The 19,479-nt window shown below is 43.9% G+C and overlaps 1 protein-coding gene across 7 annotated transcripts in view; it reads right to left on the bottom strand.

Moving 5' to 3' along the window:
* Positions 1 to 8,097: 8,097 nt before the first annotated feature.
* CNGA3 (cyclic nucleotide gated channel subunit alpha 3) overlaps positions 8,098 to 19,479 on the bottom strand; it is a 34,016-nt gene continuing 22,634 nt past the window's right edge. For 4 of the 7 annotated variants that reach the window (XM_075057651.1, XM_075057654.1, XM_075057653.1 and 1 more), the window contains 4 exons: positions 18,936 to 19,067; positions 16,729 to 16,836; positions 15,713 to 15,819; positions 8,098 to 12,338 (listed from right to left, as the gene is read on the bottom strand). In XM_075057651.1, coding sequence (XP_074913752.1) covers positions 10,933 to 12,338; positions 15,713 to 15,819; positions 16,729 to 16,836; positions 18,936 to 19,067 — 1,753 coding nt within the window. In that variant the 3' untranslated portion in view covers positions 8,098 to 10,932. The remainder of the gene's footprint in view (positions 12,339 to 15,712; positions 15,820 to 16,728; positions 16,837 to 18,935; positions 19,068 to 19,479) is intronic. The other 3 variants (XM_075057655.1, XM_075057656.1, XM_075057658.1) reach the window with 1 other exon arrangement.

Genomic DNA, 19,479 nt, shown 5'->3' with positions numbered 1-19,479 from the left:
ACTTTGGTGCGAAGGGGTCATCAGGCTTTTATCTGTATTTGGTAGTGTTATATGCCTCAAAAATTACAGTAATGCAAGATACACTGAAAAGAATCATCTAAGTACTGAACAAATATGGCATTTTTTCAGATTTCATTAGGAGTGAAGGAATAGGTTTTTGTAGCTCTAAAGGCATGTTAGCACATGACTCCGCATGAAGAGAGCATCACCTTTTAAAAGATGAAAGCTTTTGTTTCTTGCTAAAAAGATTTCAGGAACAGTCGTCAGGAGTGAGCACAGTTCAGTTGACTAAGGAACAGTGTTTTGTGAACTTCTGACTGGGCTTATCTTCTGTTTGGCAGGCATTTGCCTGAGACGGGACTGTGGCAGCCAAGGAGACCCTCTCCAGCCCTGTGCTTTGAGGAAAGCTGACATTGGAATGGGCTGGCGATGAGCCTGGGGCTCCAAGCAGCTCTGTTACAGTAGTCAACCCATGCCTCTCATCCAACAGTGGTCTTCACTGCTGAAGCAGGAGCTTCATGCTGCATGTCATACCACGCACGTGTGTGATGTACCTGATGGGCTGAGCCTCCAGGCAGCCTGCAGTGTGGGCTGCCCAGATGCTTGCCCAGGTTTCTGCTCTGTGGAGCAGGGAATAGGACACAGGTTTCCATGCTGCTGATGTTCAGCCGGAGGACAACCCCCACAGCATCAGCTTTAAGGTGCTTCACTGGCACTGCTTTAGCCCATTTCCTCCAGGTAAATTTTTAATCTCACTAGGGGTTTAAAACTTTCCTGGTTGTCTCAAGAATTTTTTTCAGGGTGAAGATCCTCCAGTCAGGCTGAATGTTTGAGCTGTGCCTTATTTATTATGCAGAAAAACTCCAGCGTTTCAGCATGCAAGATGGAGCAGGAACTTCTTCCAAGTTTAGCTATGCAAGATCAAGCCTTTCTTGACAAGGGCTTACTTTATTCTGGTTAGTCTCAGAATCACAACTTGTGATCAGTTACCTACAGTTCCTGTTTGTACTTGTGCACAACTTTAATTAAACTTTCAGAATTAATGAAGTGATCGAAGTTGTTGTCACCAAATTCATAAGACCATCAGGGACTTGAAATGAATTTTATTAAGAAATTCAGTTTTATACCCTATCATAGAAGGGACACTGCTTTGGAAATGGAGTTGATACTGGCATTTGCCTCTAGATAGGTCACTTCATATCCAGTTGAATTCATTTGGAAAAACCATGAAATAATGGCATGTATTTTCTCCAGTGCTCCTTCTAATGATGTCCTCAGCTGTTGATTTTTATTATTTTTCATTAACAAAATTGAAGAGAGTGTCTTGCTGCTGGACTTCTCTAAGCAATAATTTTCAAAGTTACTTGCTAGGTGACTTTGGCTGTGTGGAGCTGGAAGGTTTCTGTCTTCATAGCTTTGCTGTCATTAAATCACCAAGTGAGGGGCTGGCCTGCAGTTGGAGGTGTTTCCTGCCACTGACTTTGCATCCTGATGTACCACCTTGTCACTGAACGTGAGAATCTCCCTCCTCCCGTTGTCCTAGAAGTTTCCAGAGCATCTTTGGTTGAGTTTCTGGTAAGGGGCATCATCGCCAAGCCTGAAACAGGGCAACTCTTTCACTGCAACTGCAGACCAGGACTGCCCAGCCTGTTGGAAGCTACTGTGGCAGAATCCATGGGAAGCAGAAAAAGCAACTTTTTCCTTGATGTGTCTGTGGATTGTGCCTCCTCTGAGCTTTGCTCTCTGAAGAGCTGACAGTGGGGTATGGTGGGTATTGATTTGGGAGCCATGTTCTTGAATGGAAGGAGGGAATTTCGCAGGCATAAGATTGCAAGTAGAAAAGGCTTGTGATCTTTGAAAGCCACAATCAATCCCCTCCCCGCCCCCGCCAAATGTAGTATTTCTTTCACTTGGATGCAAATTACCATTTCTCTGAAACCTACTGTGTGAAACATCAGTCCTTCTTTTGCAATGGCTGGTTTATGGGCTGGGTCCTGGGCAGGAGCTGGGCTTGGCTGGAGAAGTCACCCGTGTTGGCTGGTGGGGGGAGCAAGTGAAAGGCTGAGATGAGAGAGGAGGGGATGGGTTGGCAGAAAAAAAGCAAGTAGGTTGGAAGAGAAGCAGATAAAAAATGGATTTTGACTGAGAAAGAGACTAGGGAGGATGAAGGAAGTGGAGGTGTGTTTTGGTTTTGTTTTTTTAACTGAAAGGAGGGTTGTAAAGGATCTTGAGAAGACAAGGGATGGTGGGAAGGTGGTTTTAATTGCAGATGTGCTGCTTTGCGATATGCAAATGTGGTTTTGTTCTGTTCTGCAGTATTCGTAGGCTACATCCAGAGAGTGGTGCTGATAAATAATTGGTCTACCTAGTATGCTTGTGTTTATGGATGTCTGTTGCTCAATATATATCCTGCTTCAGTGTTTCTATGTGGGGAAATTTCTAAGAGACAAGGATGTCAGAGATATGAGTAGAGAGCGGGAATTGTTATTCTATTTTAGGGTAATAAAATGGCACTAGGAACTGCTATCGTACCTTCCTGGGTAGGTTTGTGCATAGTTTTTGAGACTTAAAACTAGAGCTGACTCTGAAAGTCAGCCAGTGATCACTGGAGTTGGATTTCTGCCTTTGGATGGACAATGCAGCACAGCTAAACTATAAACAGCTACATGTGGAGGGATGCTGCTGCGCATACAGGCTTGGTTGACAACTGATACTGAGCAATGTCAAGTGAAGATAAAACTGCAGCGGCTTGAAGATTTGTGGTGGAACTGTTGTCACATGCAAAGCTGACGTGAAGCCTTTCTTCTTAACGTTGCCAAAAGCTCTGGTATAGGTTTCTGTTGTGCCAGTGTGTTCACATACAGAGATCCTACTGCATCCTTTTGCTTCCAGATCTGTATAGCACAGCTGTGCAAGCAACGATGCTCACAAGTAACTATAAAATGCCAACTAGCTGAACGTTTCTGTTCTAAGTTTTCAGCTGCCATACATTATGTGCTGCTACATTTGATTTAGTTATTTCCCATTGCAAGCACTCAATGTTTGAGCAGCGAGGGGTAAAGATCAAGTGAGCTAATATGATACAATTAAAGGTTTTTATTATTTCCTAATATAATTGATGTTAATAAAAATGGGGAACAGCAGTAGAATGTTTCCTAGATGAAAGCATGTTTTTATCTCCCTTGCACTATGTACACTGATTTTTTAAATTAACTTTTTTAATTGTCATCTGCGCATGAAGAATCCTATGAACTTTGTAGCAAGTCACCTAAAATAAAGCAGGTGACGTTTTGTCCTCACCAACATGGATACTTTCTTTTCAGAACACAACACGGACTCCTTTATGAGCATCTGATAAGGGTTGCTCTTGGGCCAGGTTTTTTTCACCTTGAATCTCTCTGGGAAGGATCTTGTATTCCCAAACTAAAATCCCCAAGTGGATATCCTTTCTAACAAAATTCCTGTCTGGCTGCTTTGGAGTAGGGCTGCAGCCATTGGGCTCTGTCCTTGCTGAGCTCTGCTTTCCTCCCTAGCTGTAATAGCCAGCAGCCAGCCCAGGTGAGAGCATTGCTCTTGCACCAGGATTTGTTCTGGACAGCAGACCTTAGGCCTTTCAGAGGCAACCCTGCTCCAGACCTGTGGCTTTTTGGATAAGCAGTTTGACTTTATCATCCAATCCATTTTCCTTGCTGGATTTGCTTTTGAGAAAGAGAGCCTTCCTGGTGTCTCAGCCCTAGGAAAGGTTTACTGGATCTGGGACTCTGCTGCTGTTGCCACCTTCAGAGGATGGTTTTAGCCCCTTTTCTCTCTTGGCTTTTGTGCTCTTGGCTTCTCCCAAAGGGACAGTGGGTGGCCTGGAGCCAGTGCTCTCAGCTGCCCTGTCCTGCTCCAGACCAGCGGTTGCAATGGGGGGAAGCTGGAGGTGCAGAAGCAATGGTGGTCTGCCTGCTACCTTTAAGCCTCACTGCTGCAGGGCTGTGGGTGGTAAAAATGGGCTAGTTTGGCAGTTTCTTCCCAGCATCTGCAAGGCGGGAGCCTCCAGCAGCCATATTCTGCTGTTTTTCACCGTTCCTCTGGGAATCTCCCATCCCAAGGCTGATTGCAGCCTCTGGAGTCTCCCAGTGGCTGATGGCAGCATCAGTTGGTCTCATTGCCTTCTGAGTTTCCTCTGCAATTCCCCCCCGCCCCCCCCTTACATAAGTGAGAGTGAAGCCCTGTAGGACTGAAACCCGTACAGAGTAGGTAGCTCTGCTGTGCTACACATCGCTTATCCTGCCCTTGGTACCGGTAGTGGCTGGGGAGGGGGAACATGCTCTGCTGGAGACATGCCATCAGTCTCGCTTGAGCCTCTTCTGGCCACCAACGTTTCAGTGTAAATCAGTTGTAGAAAACTGCATGGTCGATAGAAAGGGGCTTCCCTGTCTGCTTTCTCCAGGGCTCCAGGTCACTGTGTCTCTTCTGTAACAGTGTCTCTCCCCCAGCGGCAGCAAGCTGAGCTGCTTCTTCCTTGCCCAGGACAGGTCTTTCACCCCTCCTCTTGGTTGCATTTTGAACTGCCACCGGGTGTCCTGAGGTGCTGCGTGGCTCTTTCCTTGCTCCTCTCCTTCCTCATAGCAGTCATCCTCCTTTGTCCACCAGTGCTTGTGGCTGGTGCATTTAGGTTACGGCAGGTGAAACCTTTTCAAAGCAGTCGGCCTTGAAACCCTGAACTGAAAGTGTTTTGCTTGGGGCAGGTCCTCTGTCAATCTACCTGGTAGGTGGGAGTCTCATCCTTTCTGTCAGCGCTCTGGTCTGAACAACACACGGAGAAGCCTGGCCATGGCTGAGAGGGTAAATGAGCTGTGGTGGCAACTGATGTGTTTGGAAAGACATGAGGCGCTTCCCTAGAAAAGCTCTGCAGCTTTTTGTTGCTAGACATAAGCGTTTTTCTAACCTTTGTGCAAGCATAGTTGGAGGCAGCTGTGTTATTGAAAGGAGATGAGGCATTGGGTTTTCAGTAGTCAGAATTCATTAAAAAAACCACCTCTGGATAATTTCTTTCACCATAAAGTGCCCAAAGTCACTGCTGTAAGAGGGGCTTCCTTGTGCCAAGCTTTGGACGAGTACCTGTGAACAAGCAGCCCCTCTTGCTTTAAAGAGCCTAAATCTGCAAATAATTTGAAAATGGTGGGAATCCCACTGCAGCTTGTTGGATGAATTATCTGCACCATTCTGCAAGTAAAATATTTGTACTTCAGTGGGGAACTGGCAATTGGTTCTCCTAAAAAGAGTAGATCTTTGCAGCACGGTCTGTTTGATTCATCAGCCCTGGAGGCAAGCTGTGCCAAAAAAAACCCAAAATCCTTTTGTGCTTCTCTATCTCCTTGTCTAGAAAGGCAGGTAGTGCCCATGGGTTCTTGCTGTGCCACCTGCCTGGAGGGGCTACTCAGGTATAGGGACTGATGTGGGGTGGCTCGCCTTCCAGGGCAATGGGGGGGAAATAACTGTTTTGTTATTGTTGAACAATGTTTTAGTTTTGTTTTTTTTTGTCAGGAAACTAAAGAAATGACATGTCAAAGCAGACAAAAAGCTGAGAAATTAAAAGCTATTCATCAAGCTGTCCATCAGTCCAGAATACAGTTGTGCTTTCCCAATTTTCCATGTTACTGTTCTTCAGTTGCCCTGTTACAGAAAGGTTGATAGCAGCCACTACAAACGTTAAGGAAATTAAAATGGAATAGCAGCCATTAGTAAATTCCTTTCCTGTTTCTGCACTTCTGGTTTTAATAATCTACTGGTGACTATCCAAATACGACAGGTCTCTGTTAGAGCTGAACAGTGTCGTCCTCAGCCTTTTGGGAGGACACCCTTTGGCATGGGAGTTGCAGCCATTGGCACTGCAACCTGTGCTCTCCTTGCAGAAGCCAAGCAGAAATGGTAGAGCTGATGAAGAAAATCTCTTTGTGAGAACTGCTGCTGCTTCTGGAGTAAAGCTGATGTTTGTGCTCATCCTTGAAGCTGAGGACACCCTGCTGTCCTGCTCTTGAGGTTGCAGAAATCAATTTTGCTTAAATAATGTGAGTCTTCCCTTCCTCCCTCACTCTGCTCTTAGGGTTTAGAGCAGGGAGAATTGCAAACACAGAATAGCAGAATTTTATTTTCCTCAGTGAAGCCGCAAGGCTAGTTGGCAGCTGCAAGCCTCAGCCTTTGATTTGTGAGCTGGAAACAGTTGCAAAATCAGAATTTCAGAAATAAAAGGCTTGACCATTTTTAGCCCCAGAGTTTGTTCCTCAGGGCTTGCATGTGTTTCCCTCCCCATCCGCCCAAGGCAGAGTGGAAGGCAGCAGGGCTTCCCCATCCCGCCTGTAAAGAATCCCCAGGCAGCATCCTCCTCGGGCTCTGGACTGTGGATGGGGCTGGGGGGAGAGGGGGATTCCCAGATTGATGGCTTCCCTCAGAAAAACTGCCACAGCTGAGATCTTGTGCTTTAGCTGCCTGTACAGTTGCCAGATCCATTTAATGCATAATTCATTTTGCTCTCAGGGATATGCAAAGTATTTCTATGAATGCCAGATTATGTAAACAGGGGTTTGATTCTTTCTGTCTGTTCCAGGATGGAAACATTAATAGAAGAGCTGGGGGACTTTGAAGTCAAATACAAATGCTGTCATCTCACAAATCTTCAGGATGAAGAGCAGCTCTACTTTAGTCAGCCTAACTGCATTATCTCGTTGGACAACCTGGACTAGGTTTGGCCTGTGAAACCCTCTTTCATCCTTGCCATCAGCAGCAATACAGAAATGAATGTGTCTTCCAAACCAGCAATGTACGGACCAGCTCAGAGAAAGCATTAATGTTTTTGTGGGGAAAAGGAAAATGAACAGTTTATTTCTTAATGTAAAGCAGAGCCCTCTCAGGTTGTATGTTAACAAGTATTTGGCAGGAATAAAACTGTAAAGCAGATGCCTAAAAGAAAAGAATTAAATGTAGGGTTGTTCCTTCCCTGGGCTGTTTCTGCAGAAAAAGCTGCACAGTCAAGCTAACCCCAACCCTTGGCTGTATCTGAGGGGGTCTGTACACATACACATGCTGTTTTGCTGTCACCACCGTTTCTGTTGTCCAGTTCAGTTCATTGAATTTTCCAGAGCAGAGCTATCTACTGTAAAAACCGTTAAAGTAAAATAATTGCAGGGGATGAAGGGAAAAGGATGGGGTACTGCTATTGAGAGCACTTGGGAGAGCAGCAAGACAAATCATTTGCTGCTGGGGAGCAGGGCCTGTGACTTGAGACCCTTTCCCTGGAAAAGCTCACTCCAGGCAGCACGTGGAACATGGCGGTGCTGCTCTACCAGCTTTGCTCTACCAGCTTTGCCCTCCTTTTGCACCTGCAGCAGATGTTCAAACACCTTGGGCCTTGTCCATTGCATGTCTTGCCCAGCACAGGCACCTTGGAGCAACAGTACCTCCCCATGGCCACCCGCTTTGGCATGGGTTGGCTCCTGTACCTGTGTGAAGTTGAGCGCTGTGGCCATTACAGCTCTGTTTGCAGCTTCAGGGTATATGTTCAAATGCTCTGTAAAAGCTGTCCTGTTCCTTGCTTTCTTTTGTGGTGGGGTTGAAGGACAAGGCCAGCCCATGCCAGGTACTGCCCAATGCTTTGGGGGGGATTTTTGGTAAGTGACATGTGTCTACAAGTAGCAAAAAGCTGCAAACGCTTTTATTTCTGCTGGACAAGGCACCAGCCCTGCTGTGCTGCCCTGCATGGAGCTGGAGAAGGAAAGGACAGGAGATCGGTGGCAGCGGCACGAGGAGCCTGGCAAGCTCTGTGCCCCCAAGGCCCAGCACCGCTGGGGAAGCGGGGTGGTGGTCAGGCTCACATGCCTGCGTGGTATCTGCAAACAGCGACAGTGTCAAAACCAGGCATGGGACAAAAGCTGTGTGCCAGCCGCCCCACCATGAGGGGAGAACTCTGCCATTCCCACTTGGTCCTCTGTCAGTTCAGATCTCTTTTCTAGCTAATGATTTTCTGGGCCATGTAATATTGGCATGATCAAAGTCTGTCATGAAACATTAAAATCCAGAGGGATATGCATAAGAGAAAACACTGAGTTGCTTGAGCATTATTCAAAATATTTTAATGTACATGCTGTTGCCACATTAAAGAAGGGGAAAAAACATCTTAGAGATGAAAGACATCAAAGGATGTGATTTCATCATGCCAAAAGCTGTATATTTCAAAGTGACTAAAGCCAATAGCATCAAAATAGCTCTTTTTCTGGCATGTGAAAACCAGACCAAGAGGCATGGAAAAGGGAAGAGCGAACATGTATTTAACTGATAGATTAAGCTGTTCTGATCCATCAGGTAAAGAAGTATTCTTGCATTTGTGGGTTTTTTTGAACAGGTATAAATAATACTTTAAACACTTCTACTTGTATACACCTAGTAGGCTGGAACAGCTGTAGTATGTTGGGTAGATAGATAGTTACAGAGAATGACAACTGATGTAGAACATGACAGTAAGTATGAAACCCCTACCACATATGGCGTTTGAGTAATGCAACAGTGAATGTCAGCCACAGGCGAGTGCGGTACCTGCCTCTGTTACAAGGTGAGAGTTGCAGGTTCGGCAGCCTGTGACTGCACCGTTGGTGCTTACAGTGGTACGCGGCAACCAGCCAACACCTGGCTCCACCGCAACCCTGCCTTCCTCAGGGTGGGAGCGAGGGCACAAGGCCCCTGCCGAAAGCAGCCTCTCTTACCTCCCCCATTTGTCTCAAGCCCTTGGAGAAAATAAGGACAAGATTCAGCTGAAGAACCAAAACTCCCAAACTCCACTGGCTGCATATAGGTCTCAGCTACTTTCCAAAGCCCTTATCATAGTCAGTGGAAATCTTGATAATAGGGGTTAAGCCCAGCCTACAGTAGACATCCAAGTCTAGTTGGCTTCTAGGCTGATAACAGGAGTTTAGACATGAGCCATGTGTGGAATTCTACTAATTGGTAGTCTCTTTTCCAGTGTTGCTGGTAAAGCCCCATTCCTTAGTCACTGTCAGATTTGTCTCTCTCACTAGGCTCAAATGTGTCAAGAGGAGTGGGACAGCTGCTTGCCCAGAGATGAGCAGTTGTACTCAGTTTAGCAAAGCAACTGCCTCTCTTCGTTTCACTACTATCTAGTTAACCACCCTCTTCTCAGTGGGTTTCTCACCAATTTTCCAGCAGGACATCTATTCCCACATGCTGTTAAGGTTCCTAAGTAAGGGCTGAGGACAACTAAATGGCAGAGCGCTGCCCACAGCAATACCAAATGGTGCTGGAGGATCCAGTCCCCATGCCATAGACGCTGAACAGCCCCTGCTACTCCATGCTCTTCTGAAGTCAGTGAGGTACCGGAGAATACAAGTAACACAGGGAAAGCTACATGACGGAAAAATACTGTAGAGCAAAAAAAGAAAGCGAGTATCTTCCCAGAGCGAGACTATTAGAGAAATCCCCTCAGCAGGACGGAGAGAAGCCTGGAAAGAAACTGGAAGCAGCAGGGTGGAAGAGGCTGAGGGGTGTGTAAGAGGCAAATCCTGAGGCTGCAACGTGACAGAGCAGGAAACCTTTGCAGTACCATTCTGCCCTGAGTGTCATGGCAGGTTGAGTGGACCTGACCTGTGTATTCACCTCAGAGCCCGACCGTTGGCAGAGACAACTACTCTGCAGCAAGTAGAAAAGCGACCAGCACAACTAGGCTCCTATCAGTAGGACCTGAGCAAACATGGCCTTACTTCTCCCTAACTAATGGAAACACGGTAGTGCGACAACTACTTCAGAGAAAAGCTGACAGTAAATAGCACAGGGAGGAGGAGTAGGCATCCTTAAATGAAATAAAGAGGAAGAAAACATAGGCCTAGTGGCAGGAACGACTTGACAACACAGGGCTTGTTCTCCCTGCCTCGCAGAAACCCTGCTGCAGGAGAAAGCTGGCTGGCAGGCAAGGACAGCCTGTCCTGCCAGCCTGTGCAGTTTCTCTGTAGCCTTCCTCCGGGACTGCCACTTGCTGAGAGGGAATTCACTCAAGACCCTATGTATGGGAGCTGCACACACCAGGGCCCTCTTTTCTCATCCCAGGTTTAGCGAAGCCATATTGCTACAGATAACCTTCCATCAGTGAGCTTTTGGGGACTCCCTTCCAAGTGAGGGTTTTACCAGTGGGGATCAGGCTGAGCTAAAAAAAAAAAAGGGGGGGGAGGATCTCCCACTCTCTCCCCAAGCACAGCAGTTGCAGATCAGCAAAGGCTGTCGCAGACCATGCCAGAAAGGACGTGAATGAGCACTGCTATTCTGTCAGCACGGACTTTTGTGCAGAGCCCAACTCATTAGAAAGAATCAGATGCACAGCTATTTCATACACATGCAGGGCTACACCGCACAGGCCAGGTCTGTGCTGCTGTGTAGCTGTAGTCCAGCTGTTTGTGCAGATGCTTCACGGTGAAAGAACAAAGATTTCTGAGAAGCCCAGATGTGCGTCCATGCATTTAATCAGCTACTAAGGTAGCAAGTTCGAGCATGTACCCTATAAATATTTTTTAAGCCCTTTAAAAAAAAAAAACAACAATCCCTTCTACTTCAAGTACAATGTCTTCTTAATGCAACATGCATGGGAAGAGACACTGTATGTCAAGACCTACATGTACCATACACAACAGACATTCTGAGCATGACTTGTAGGAAACCCACTCCCAGTACAAAAAAGTACCCAAATGCCAGACCAAATCTCCCCCTAAGAAGAAGGTGACAATGTTCTATTTACAAGAAAATACTGCTTCAGTTAAAAATACTAAAAACCATTCTCTTGAGTTCATATAAAAATAATCATGTCTATGTATGCACACACATATTTACATACATTTATGGCTTTCACATGCTTCAACCTTCTCCAATAAATGAGGAAATATAAATACTCCATTACTGCTTTTTCTCCTCAGGTTTTTCAGCCTCTGTTTCTCCAACTGATAAGGTGCCACTACCATATTTTTTCACTCGGGTTTCTACACTGGCAAGTCTCTGCTTCACCTTTTGTTGAGATGAGGTGTATTCTGCCAAAAGCCTCGCAAACCTAGTCTGCAGTGTATCCAGAGCTGTTTCAAGTCTTTCTATTTTTTCTTCCAAGTCTTTTGGGTCAGCTCCTGCTTTTGCTGCTTCCTCATCTATTAGATTGTCTTTCATCAGAATTTGTCGCCCTTTCTCTTCCAGAGCCTTTTTGGCTTCTGGATATTCTGTGAGGGCTTCCATTAAATCATCTTTAGACAAGCAGAACAAATCAGAATAACCAATACTCCTTATGTTGGCTGTCCTCCTGTTGCCAGATTTGCTACCTTTGATGTTTAGGATGCTGATTTCACCAAAGTAGCTGCCATCGCTTAGGACTACAAATTGAGTTATGCCATCATCCGCCACCACAGCCAGTTTTCCCTCTTTAATAATGTACATTTCTCTCCCAATATCTCCCTTTTTGCAAATGTAGTCCCCAGGACTGAAGACTGTAGGTTTCAGTTTCAGCACCAGCTCAATGAGAAGTCCAGCTTCACAATCCTGGAATATACGCACTTTCTTCAGTGTGTCCAAATGGACATTGATGGCAATTTCAGCCTTCAACTTGTCAGGCAGATTTTTGAGAACTTCCTTCTCATCCACTGTTTTCTTGTTGGTCCAGAGGTAATCAAACCACTTAATAACCCTGGCTTCCAGATCCTTAGTCACTTTTCGGAAATGCATGTATTGTTTAATGGAATCCACTTTGGCCTGGAACTCTGCCCTGGAGGCATTCATGTTGGAAATCATGGAGCCTACGTTACCGACAATGGTAGCAAAGATCAGCACACCCACCAGGAAGTCAATGACTACAAAGAGATACTCTTCATCTTTCACTGGGGGAGGTGTTTCTCCAATGGTTGTCAGCGTGAGCGTTGACCAGTACAGACTGTAAATGTACTTTCTAGACAGGCGCCCATACTCTGGAATGGACACATTGGGGTAGACCCAAGAGTCAGTTCCAAATCCGATGAGCTTCGAAATTGCAAAGTATATACATGCGTTCCAGTGGATGATGATAAGAATGTATAAGACAAGATTTCCAATACGAAACATGTTTGGATAATTTGTCCTGGTTTCAGTACGGTCAAAAAACTCAAACAGACGAGAAATCCTCAGCAAGCGGTTAAATCGCAGTTCAGGGTAGTTCAAACCAAGCTTCAAATATGCCAAGTCTGTTGGCAGAAGAGACAGCACATCCAGTTTGAACTGCAGTGTTTTGGTATAATGATCTCGTAATTTCTTTTCATCCTGAACTAGCAAGCCTTGTTCAAGGAAGCCTTCAAAGAATAAAAATACGTATTTTACTTGTTAGAATAAAAATACCATCAACAGTACTGAGTGACTTATATTTCAGATACCTGAGAACATTAAAATTTGTACTGTTATGCATACAGACATTGATACACTATGAGCTCATTTAATGACAAATATTTAATTGCAAATTTAAGTATTTCAATTAAGTTTCAAAGCTGATATATAATGATAAAAAGCAATGACTCTATTATTAGCACAGTGCTCCCTGCAGTTTTCCACTCTGTTCTGGGACAGCTGTATCATCTTCTTTTAGGTATCTTTGCAAAAAGAAAGGGGAGGTTCAGATGTCTCATTTTTCATGAATCATTGCCATGAGTCATAACTAAAGTTAAGCAAGTGGTAAGCAATTGTGTATAAAATCAGAGTGGAATATTTTTAAATAAATACCAAGAATAAGTAGGTATAATGGATTGTTGGAAACTTTTTCTGAACAATATAGATATCCTTGAGATAAAAGAAATCCAGTCCCCTCCCTGCCCCAGACATGCTTTTCCTCTTTGTGTTTCTAGTGAGAGACCTACTAAGCAGAATCAAAAGACTTTGGAAAGTATTAGCTTTTAAAAAAATTATAAGACATAAACTGCGGTAAGAGACCTTAAAGCAAACTGCATCTGTGTAAGAGTTCTCGTAGAAAGGCTGCCTGAGCAGCACAGCTGCAGTGCTGTTTTGTACCTCTGAAAGCTCAAGGCATTGAAAATGTTCCACAGGGAACAGCCTATGCACTGCAAAATACTTGCTGCAATTGCAAGTGGAGATGTCCAATTGTCTGCCCACTAGGCCAGTCAGGAGGAAAAGTCCACTGAGAGAAAAGCAAAACATTCCCTGTGTATCGGCGATTATCACATTTTGCTAATCACTTAGCAATCTACAAGCAGCAGCTTTCTCAGGGAGGCATCAGTTGAGGAAGACCAAGCTGCATTTCTTTGTGCCCTACACAGCATGGCTGTATTTCTGGAATGTGTGTTTATCTGTACAGCTGCCTCATGTATATGTGTGTATCTGTCTTTGGCTATCTGCAAGCTGATGGTGACTACAAATAGAAGTAGTTCCTGTGCCATGAATGTGTTACTTCCCAGAAAACTGCTGAAAAAGCTGGTCAAATATGCCCTTATTAACAGAGTTATGCAACAAAACAGAAAAGTTGGCCAGGCAGATGAATCTGACTCACAATTATTAAAAATAACTTTGGAAACACCTTCCTTCTGAAGGGAGATAAAAGCCCCTCGGCTCTTTGTCTCCTCGCAGAACTGAAGTCCTACAGTAAAACCTTCTGAAAGCATCAAAATGCAGGGTATGCTAAACACGACCAGCTGCTGAGAGACATGAATCTTTCCTGTTTCACAGTACACAGTCACCAAATAGGTGAAATACAGTGAAACTGGCCCTGCAGCTAGAAAGGAATGCACTGCAGAGAAGCTGATGTGGGTCACGGTAGATGCGGGGCTACCTAGATCCCAGATCAAAGCCAGTCACTGCCCTTAGACAGCAGGGAGTCACACTCTTCCCCAAAGGATTCCAGAACCTCTGTCCTCAGGGCAGATGGACTTTGCAGACTTACAGGAAAAAGCAGCAGGCACAGGCAGAGGCAGGAGGGGTTGTTAAGAGAGTTGACAAAGACTACAGCACCTAGAAGTGACTTCTTCCTTATTTGTGTGCCTGAAACTGCAGCAGACACCTGCACTGAAGCATTCAGGAGATCTCTGCAGCAGTTCTGCAGTTCCAATCCAGGTCTGCAAAGCTGACCTTCTAACCATGCTTTAACAGCTGTACAATCATTATCAGGACAGCCCATGGAAATTTTGTAACTTGCATTGCCTGGCCATGCCCAATTTCTGCTCAGTTCTTTCCGATTACAATAACAGATATAACTGCAGAATAGAAATTTAGTTGGCATAGTTGACATTTTAACTACACAAAGATGATGAAGCCCCCTCCACCCCAAATACAGCAGTCTTGTGATTTAGGCTGCTGTCTGAAACACACTTTCCTGTTGAACAAGGTACTTGCTAAGTTTAAGAATTTGGCTTGCCATGAGTTGTGTGCTTCCCGACATGACAGCATTTTTAGCCTCTGTCTTGTAATTATGTTTACAACTTGTCACAAGCCTTAATTAATGTCAAGCTGTCAGCATGATTTAAAAAAAAAAAGAAAAAAAAGTAAAAATCAAAGATTTAGAAGATCATTTTTATAACTATCAGCGTGGTTTTGGACCCTTTCAAGGGACATTTGGGGGCTGCATCAATACCAGTCAATAGAACAAGCCAGGAAATGTTTTCTGGCCCTGAGACCATCTACCATGACAGCTTCTATTCACAGGGAAGTTCTCCCAGCCCCCTCCAAAAATGACACCATGAACAACACCAAACCTCTACTGTCCTTCCAGCTGTGCCCAGACACTGCCTGAGGGACTGCTAGCTGGCATAGCCCAAAGTACATGCACCAAAGTACATCAAGGACTATCCTAGCAATTTAATGGTATGGATCACTGTATGTCATTGCTTAGGCCTATATTATGACCTTGTTTTGTTTAAAACAGGTACCCCTTTAAGCCTAGAACCTGTATCAGCTGGGCACACACAAATATGGAATCTTCTCAGCCTCTCTGGACTACAGAAACAGGGACAGGAAGCTGAAGAGAACCATTTCATGCATGACATGGCACAGTCCTCACAGGTCCTTTAGGTTCACACTTCCTTCAGGAAGGCAGGACCTAAGCAGAGGTGCCTGAGTTAATCCCATACGACCACCCTCCTGGGTTAACCCTATACCACCACCAGGCAGTGGGAGACCCAGATAGGACCTCACAGAGGCTGCAGGAAATACAGCTGGTGGCAGGTTCCAGGCTGGTTCCAGGCAGATGACGGAAGACTGGAGGCTGAGATGAGTGCCAGGTCTTGCACTTGACCAACTCAATAATCACTTCTGAGCAGGATGCTGCGCAACCTGGCTAAGAAAGCAGCACTTGTGGGGTGCAGTTCATTTCTTGCCCAATCTAATGAGCACAAGGAGTACAGCATACACAGAGTGATCATGACATGCAAAGTGCCTTATTCTCCCTTCCCCACACAGCCTGTTACAGTGGCTATTTGGTCAGCATCTGGCATGCCTATTAAGCACTGATGGAACTGAATTTAGAGACAAATGAAGTGCAGGCACTGGGAAGTCCAGCCTTAAAACAATCCAAGCTGGTTAGACACTTCATCTTCCCAAAGCCTCCAGTGTTGGGTTCTGCTGGAGACAAGATACTACATGCATCAGTCCCACCAGGGAATTCCTGTTTCCAGCCTTTATATCCATGATGTATCTGAAAAAACTATAAAACCCTGGAAAGACTCACCTGTTCTGAATCTGACAAACATGTCAAGAACATAGATGACATCAGAGATATAATCCAAGAACAGCCATAATTTAACATGGTCAACTTGGAGCTCATCAAAGCAGGCTCTAAAGAAACAAGGAAAAAAAAAATATTTACAGCAACTGCATAAGCACATATGTACATTACATACTTGTAATGTGCAACCTAGCAGTATGTTAGTACACATTACTGGCACTGCAAAATTACAGGTAGCATACCTCCATGCCTAGACATCTGCACACTAGAGCTATGTCTAAACAGACACTAGTATCTTTCAGAATTCAAAGGTGTTCAGACCAGGAACAAAACTCAAGCACAATATATGCCACACCAAGTGCACCTGTGGAGGAATATGCATATCCCTACAATTAAATATACATCAGACTTCACGGGATACACATCTCCATTAAGATAATTCCCAGAGACAAGTTTTGTTTCTGAGTGGCAAGCCATCCTCATCCCTCCCTGCCACCTGACACAGCCAAAGTGAACCATTTCCACAGCACTCCATTACTTTCACTCAAACCGATTTCCACATTTTACAAGGGAAAATAAATACTCGAGTAAAATCCTTCTTGCCCTTCAAGCATCTATAGATGCATGATACTAATTTAAGATGATCCCACACTGCCCACACCCCTCCCGTCTGTTCTCTGCTGGGTGATAGGAAGACCTATCTCCAGCAACGGTTACTAGCCCGCAGTGGCCAAGGCACATCCCTACAGCTAGCCAGTAGGTGGCACACAAAGGCCACAGCCAGCGCTCGTGAGGACGCTCATTGCAGGTGACAACAAACTTGTTTTAGACAAAAAGACGAAATGTTGGCTTTCTGTTCCCAGTGGTATGTATATTGTACATCCCTAAGGGTATATGAACTGTAAATCTTCTAGGTAAGCCACCCAAAAAATACCGCAGGGACATAAGGGGATGCTTTATGTAGGAAACATGATGAGACACTAAATTTGAAACCTAAAATTATTAACTTAAATCCATACCTGCACACTAGCATACACCAGTTATAGAACACAGGTGCTGCAATTATGGTCAGCCAGTTGTAGTAAATATTGCTTGAAGGATCTATCACAAAGACCTCTTTTTTCTTCCTGGAAAGTAAAACATGCAGATTTAAACTGGAAATTTAATGAAGGGACCTCCTGGATCCCCCTCTTCTGGAGGCTGCTCATCTCATGATGAACTCATAGCTGCCTGAGAAAGTTTCCATGTGGGCAGCTCCAGATGAGATACCAAATATTAGCTTCATCTCATCTGACATGCTCTGTTTATTTGCTTGGGCCAACTTTGGAAAAAGCAAGAGTGGAAAGAAAAACAGAGACATTCACGTTGCCACGGCTGAAAAAACACACTCTTCTGCATATGACCCCCACTGAAAAAAAGTAAAACGCTAAATGTTTATTATCATTCCAGCTAGAAGGCTATCGTCCATTGCTAGAGAAAGAGAGAGCCTTCCTTTGCAGATTACTTCTGATGTTTTGGCAAATCATATTATGGAAATGACTGTACATGTACACATTTAAACAAGTAAAACACATGTTTACACAAGTAAGACTGTGTGTGCGTACACACATACAGTGTGTGACTATAAATAAAAGATGTACTATTATGTAAAAGCAAATTTCACACTCATAGTCCTGGCTCCCTAGGCCTCACAACAATGAGAGATGCTAAATGAAGTGTACAAGCCTGGAATTTAGAGAAGATTTAAAGAACTGCGTGGCTAATGGCACATGTAGAGTATGCTCAGAAGTGCCCTTCCCCAACATGAGAAAGGCTGAGATGGAATAGACAGCATTAGGCATGTTGTATGTAATCAGAGGAAGTATGTATTAGTGGCTTGTGAGATCCACAGCTGCAGAAGTCATGCCAACAGTAATGTGATAGTCTAATCTGTGAACTGCGTAATAGTGTGGGGAATACGTGACCAGGCAATGTTTGGATATGTATTTGCGTGACTTTTCCTAATCTTCAAGAATGTAAATATATTAAAATGTAATTATAATTTATTTCATATTTCTGGCATTATCCCTGCTGTCAGCTGAATGTCCAGATGATAACATTAGTTAAGAAAGTAGCTTTAATCTAAAAAGTATTTACTTTGCCATCTTCACAATAGGTTTCTAGCCATTTCTTCTAAAAACAGGTCACCACCTCAAAACTAGTGACCATGAAATACAGTCTTTATATGACGGAGTACACTACCTTCTAGATATTAAAACATTTATTTTCTTTGCTGAAATGTTTTGAAACACTTTAGGCTACTGCAAAGCTCAGGCTCTCACTACACAGTAATTGCGGCCAAAAGAGAATCCCTAGAACAAAGGCTTTCTAATCAAACAAAGCTTTAAGAAAGTCAAGATCTTGAGATCAAGCAGATTCCATTTGGAAGCAATTCTCAACTACATGTTCCCCTGCCTACATAGCACATGCCACCGTATACATACACCTAAACTTGCAGTATATTACTCTAACATACTCCTTAACTGTGAAGTCCATCCAAATGCATTCTCTTTTTATCTGCTACCGTTGTTATTTTTAATGACTGGTAACACTAAATTGTACTATGTTTAGGTCAACTTTGGGAGAACAAAACAACAGCAGGATCGATTTCTGTCAAAAGCATTCAAATGATCTCATTTTGTTGCAGAAATACAGCATCTCCTAATCAGCAGAAGCAAACTTTAGTAATCACTAGTAATAAACTGCACCACATTAAGTAATTAAATATGCTAGTCAGTGTGATAACTAAACTTATTAGTAAATCTGTAATTTTCTACATGTTTTGCTTTTTGTCCAAACCAGACTTTTGGTTCATCTGCTCTGAATCATTATGGACATTCTGGAACAATTAAAAGCCTGTGCAGATTCTGCAAAGCAGGCTGCCATCCCAAAATGCCCTCATAGTAAAAAAGTGATCTTCAGCAGCAAATGAAAATGATCACAGGTAGCTGAATTCCCTTTCCTTCACTAACCTAGGAAGCTGTTTGTGACAGGTCTAAACACAGGTCTCAAAGATGCAACAAGTTTGTTGAGCAGTTGCACCTTTCCAAAGGGTAAAGTTTTGACAGGCTAACATTCTGCAGCCTACAGAACAATAATTGTCATGGAAGTGTTACAATGAAATGCCATACCATGGTTTGTAGTGTAGGAGGTGTGTTAGAAGCACACATTCATTATTTATACTTACTCTTCTTTTTTTTTATCATCTTTTTTGTCATCTTTCTTTTCCTCTTTCTTTTCCTCCTTCTTTTCCTCTTTTTTCTCCTCTTTTTTCTCCTCTTTTTTCTCCTCTTTAACCTCTTTCTTTTCTTCCTTTTTGCTGTACAACATAACGTAAGGCTTAGCAATATTACCAATATTCTAGCAGTTACGGGAGAGGGTGGGTGTTGAGGTACAGGAAGCTAGACTAGACTCCAGGTAGAGTAGGACAAGGTTTCTCAGTGGAACCATTCATCTAACTGGTAAAAATGGTTTACAGGCTGAGGCCTCTCGAACTGACACCACCACACCATTACATCACGTAACCAGCTGGCTGATTCTGTGCATTAGTCACCCATGCTTTTTTTTAACCTTTTCAGACATCAGTGTACCAGGCTGATTTTAATTAAATGCTTCCAGTTTGTTTCATTCTTTAGAACTCAGGCATTTAAAAAGAAATCTATCAAATGATAACAGAACTTGAAATAGCTTAATAAACTGTCAACATTCTTTGCATATCCAAGACCTCACAG

This window comes from Buteo buteo, chromosome 25, assembly GCF_964188355.1.
Source record: "Buteo buteo chromosome 25, bButBut1.hap1.1, whole genome shotgun sequence".
NCBI lineage: Eukaryota > Metazoa > Chordata > Aves > Accipitriformes > Accipitridae > Buteo > Buteo buteo.
This window is presented reverse-complemented; position numbering and strand designations above follow the sequence as displayed.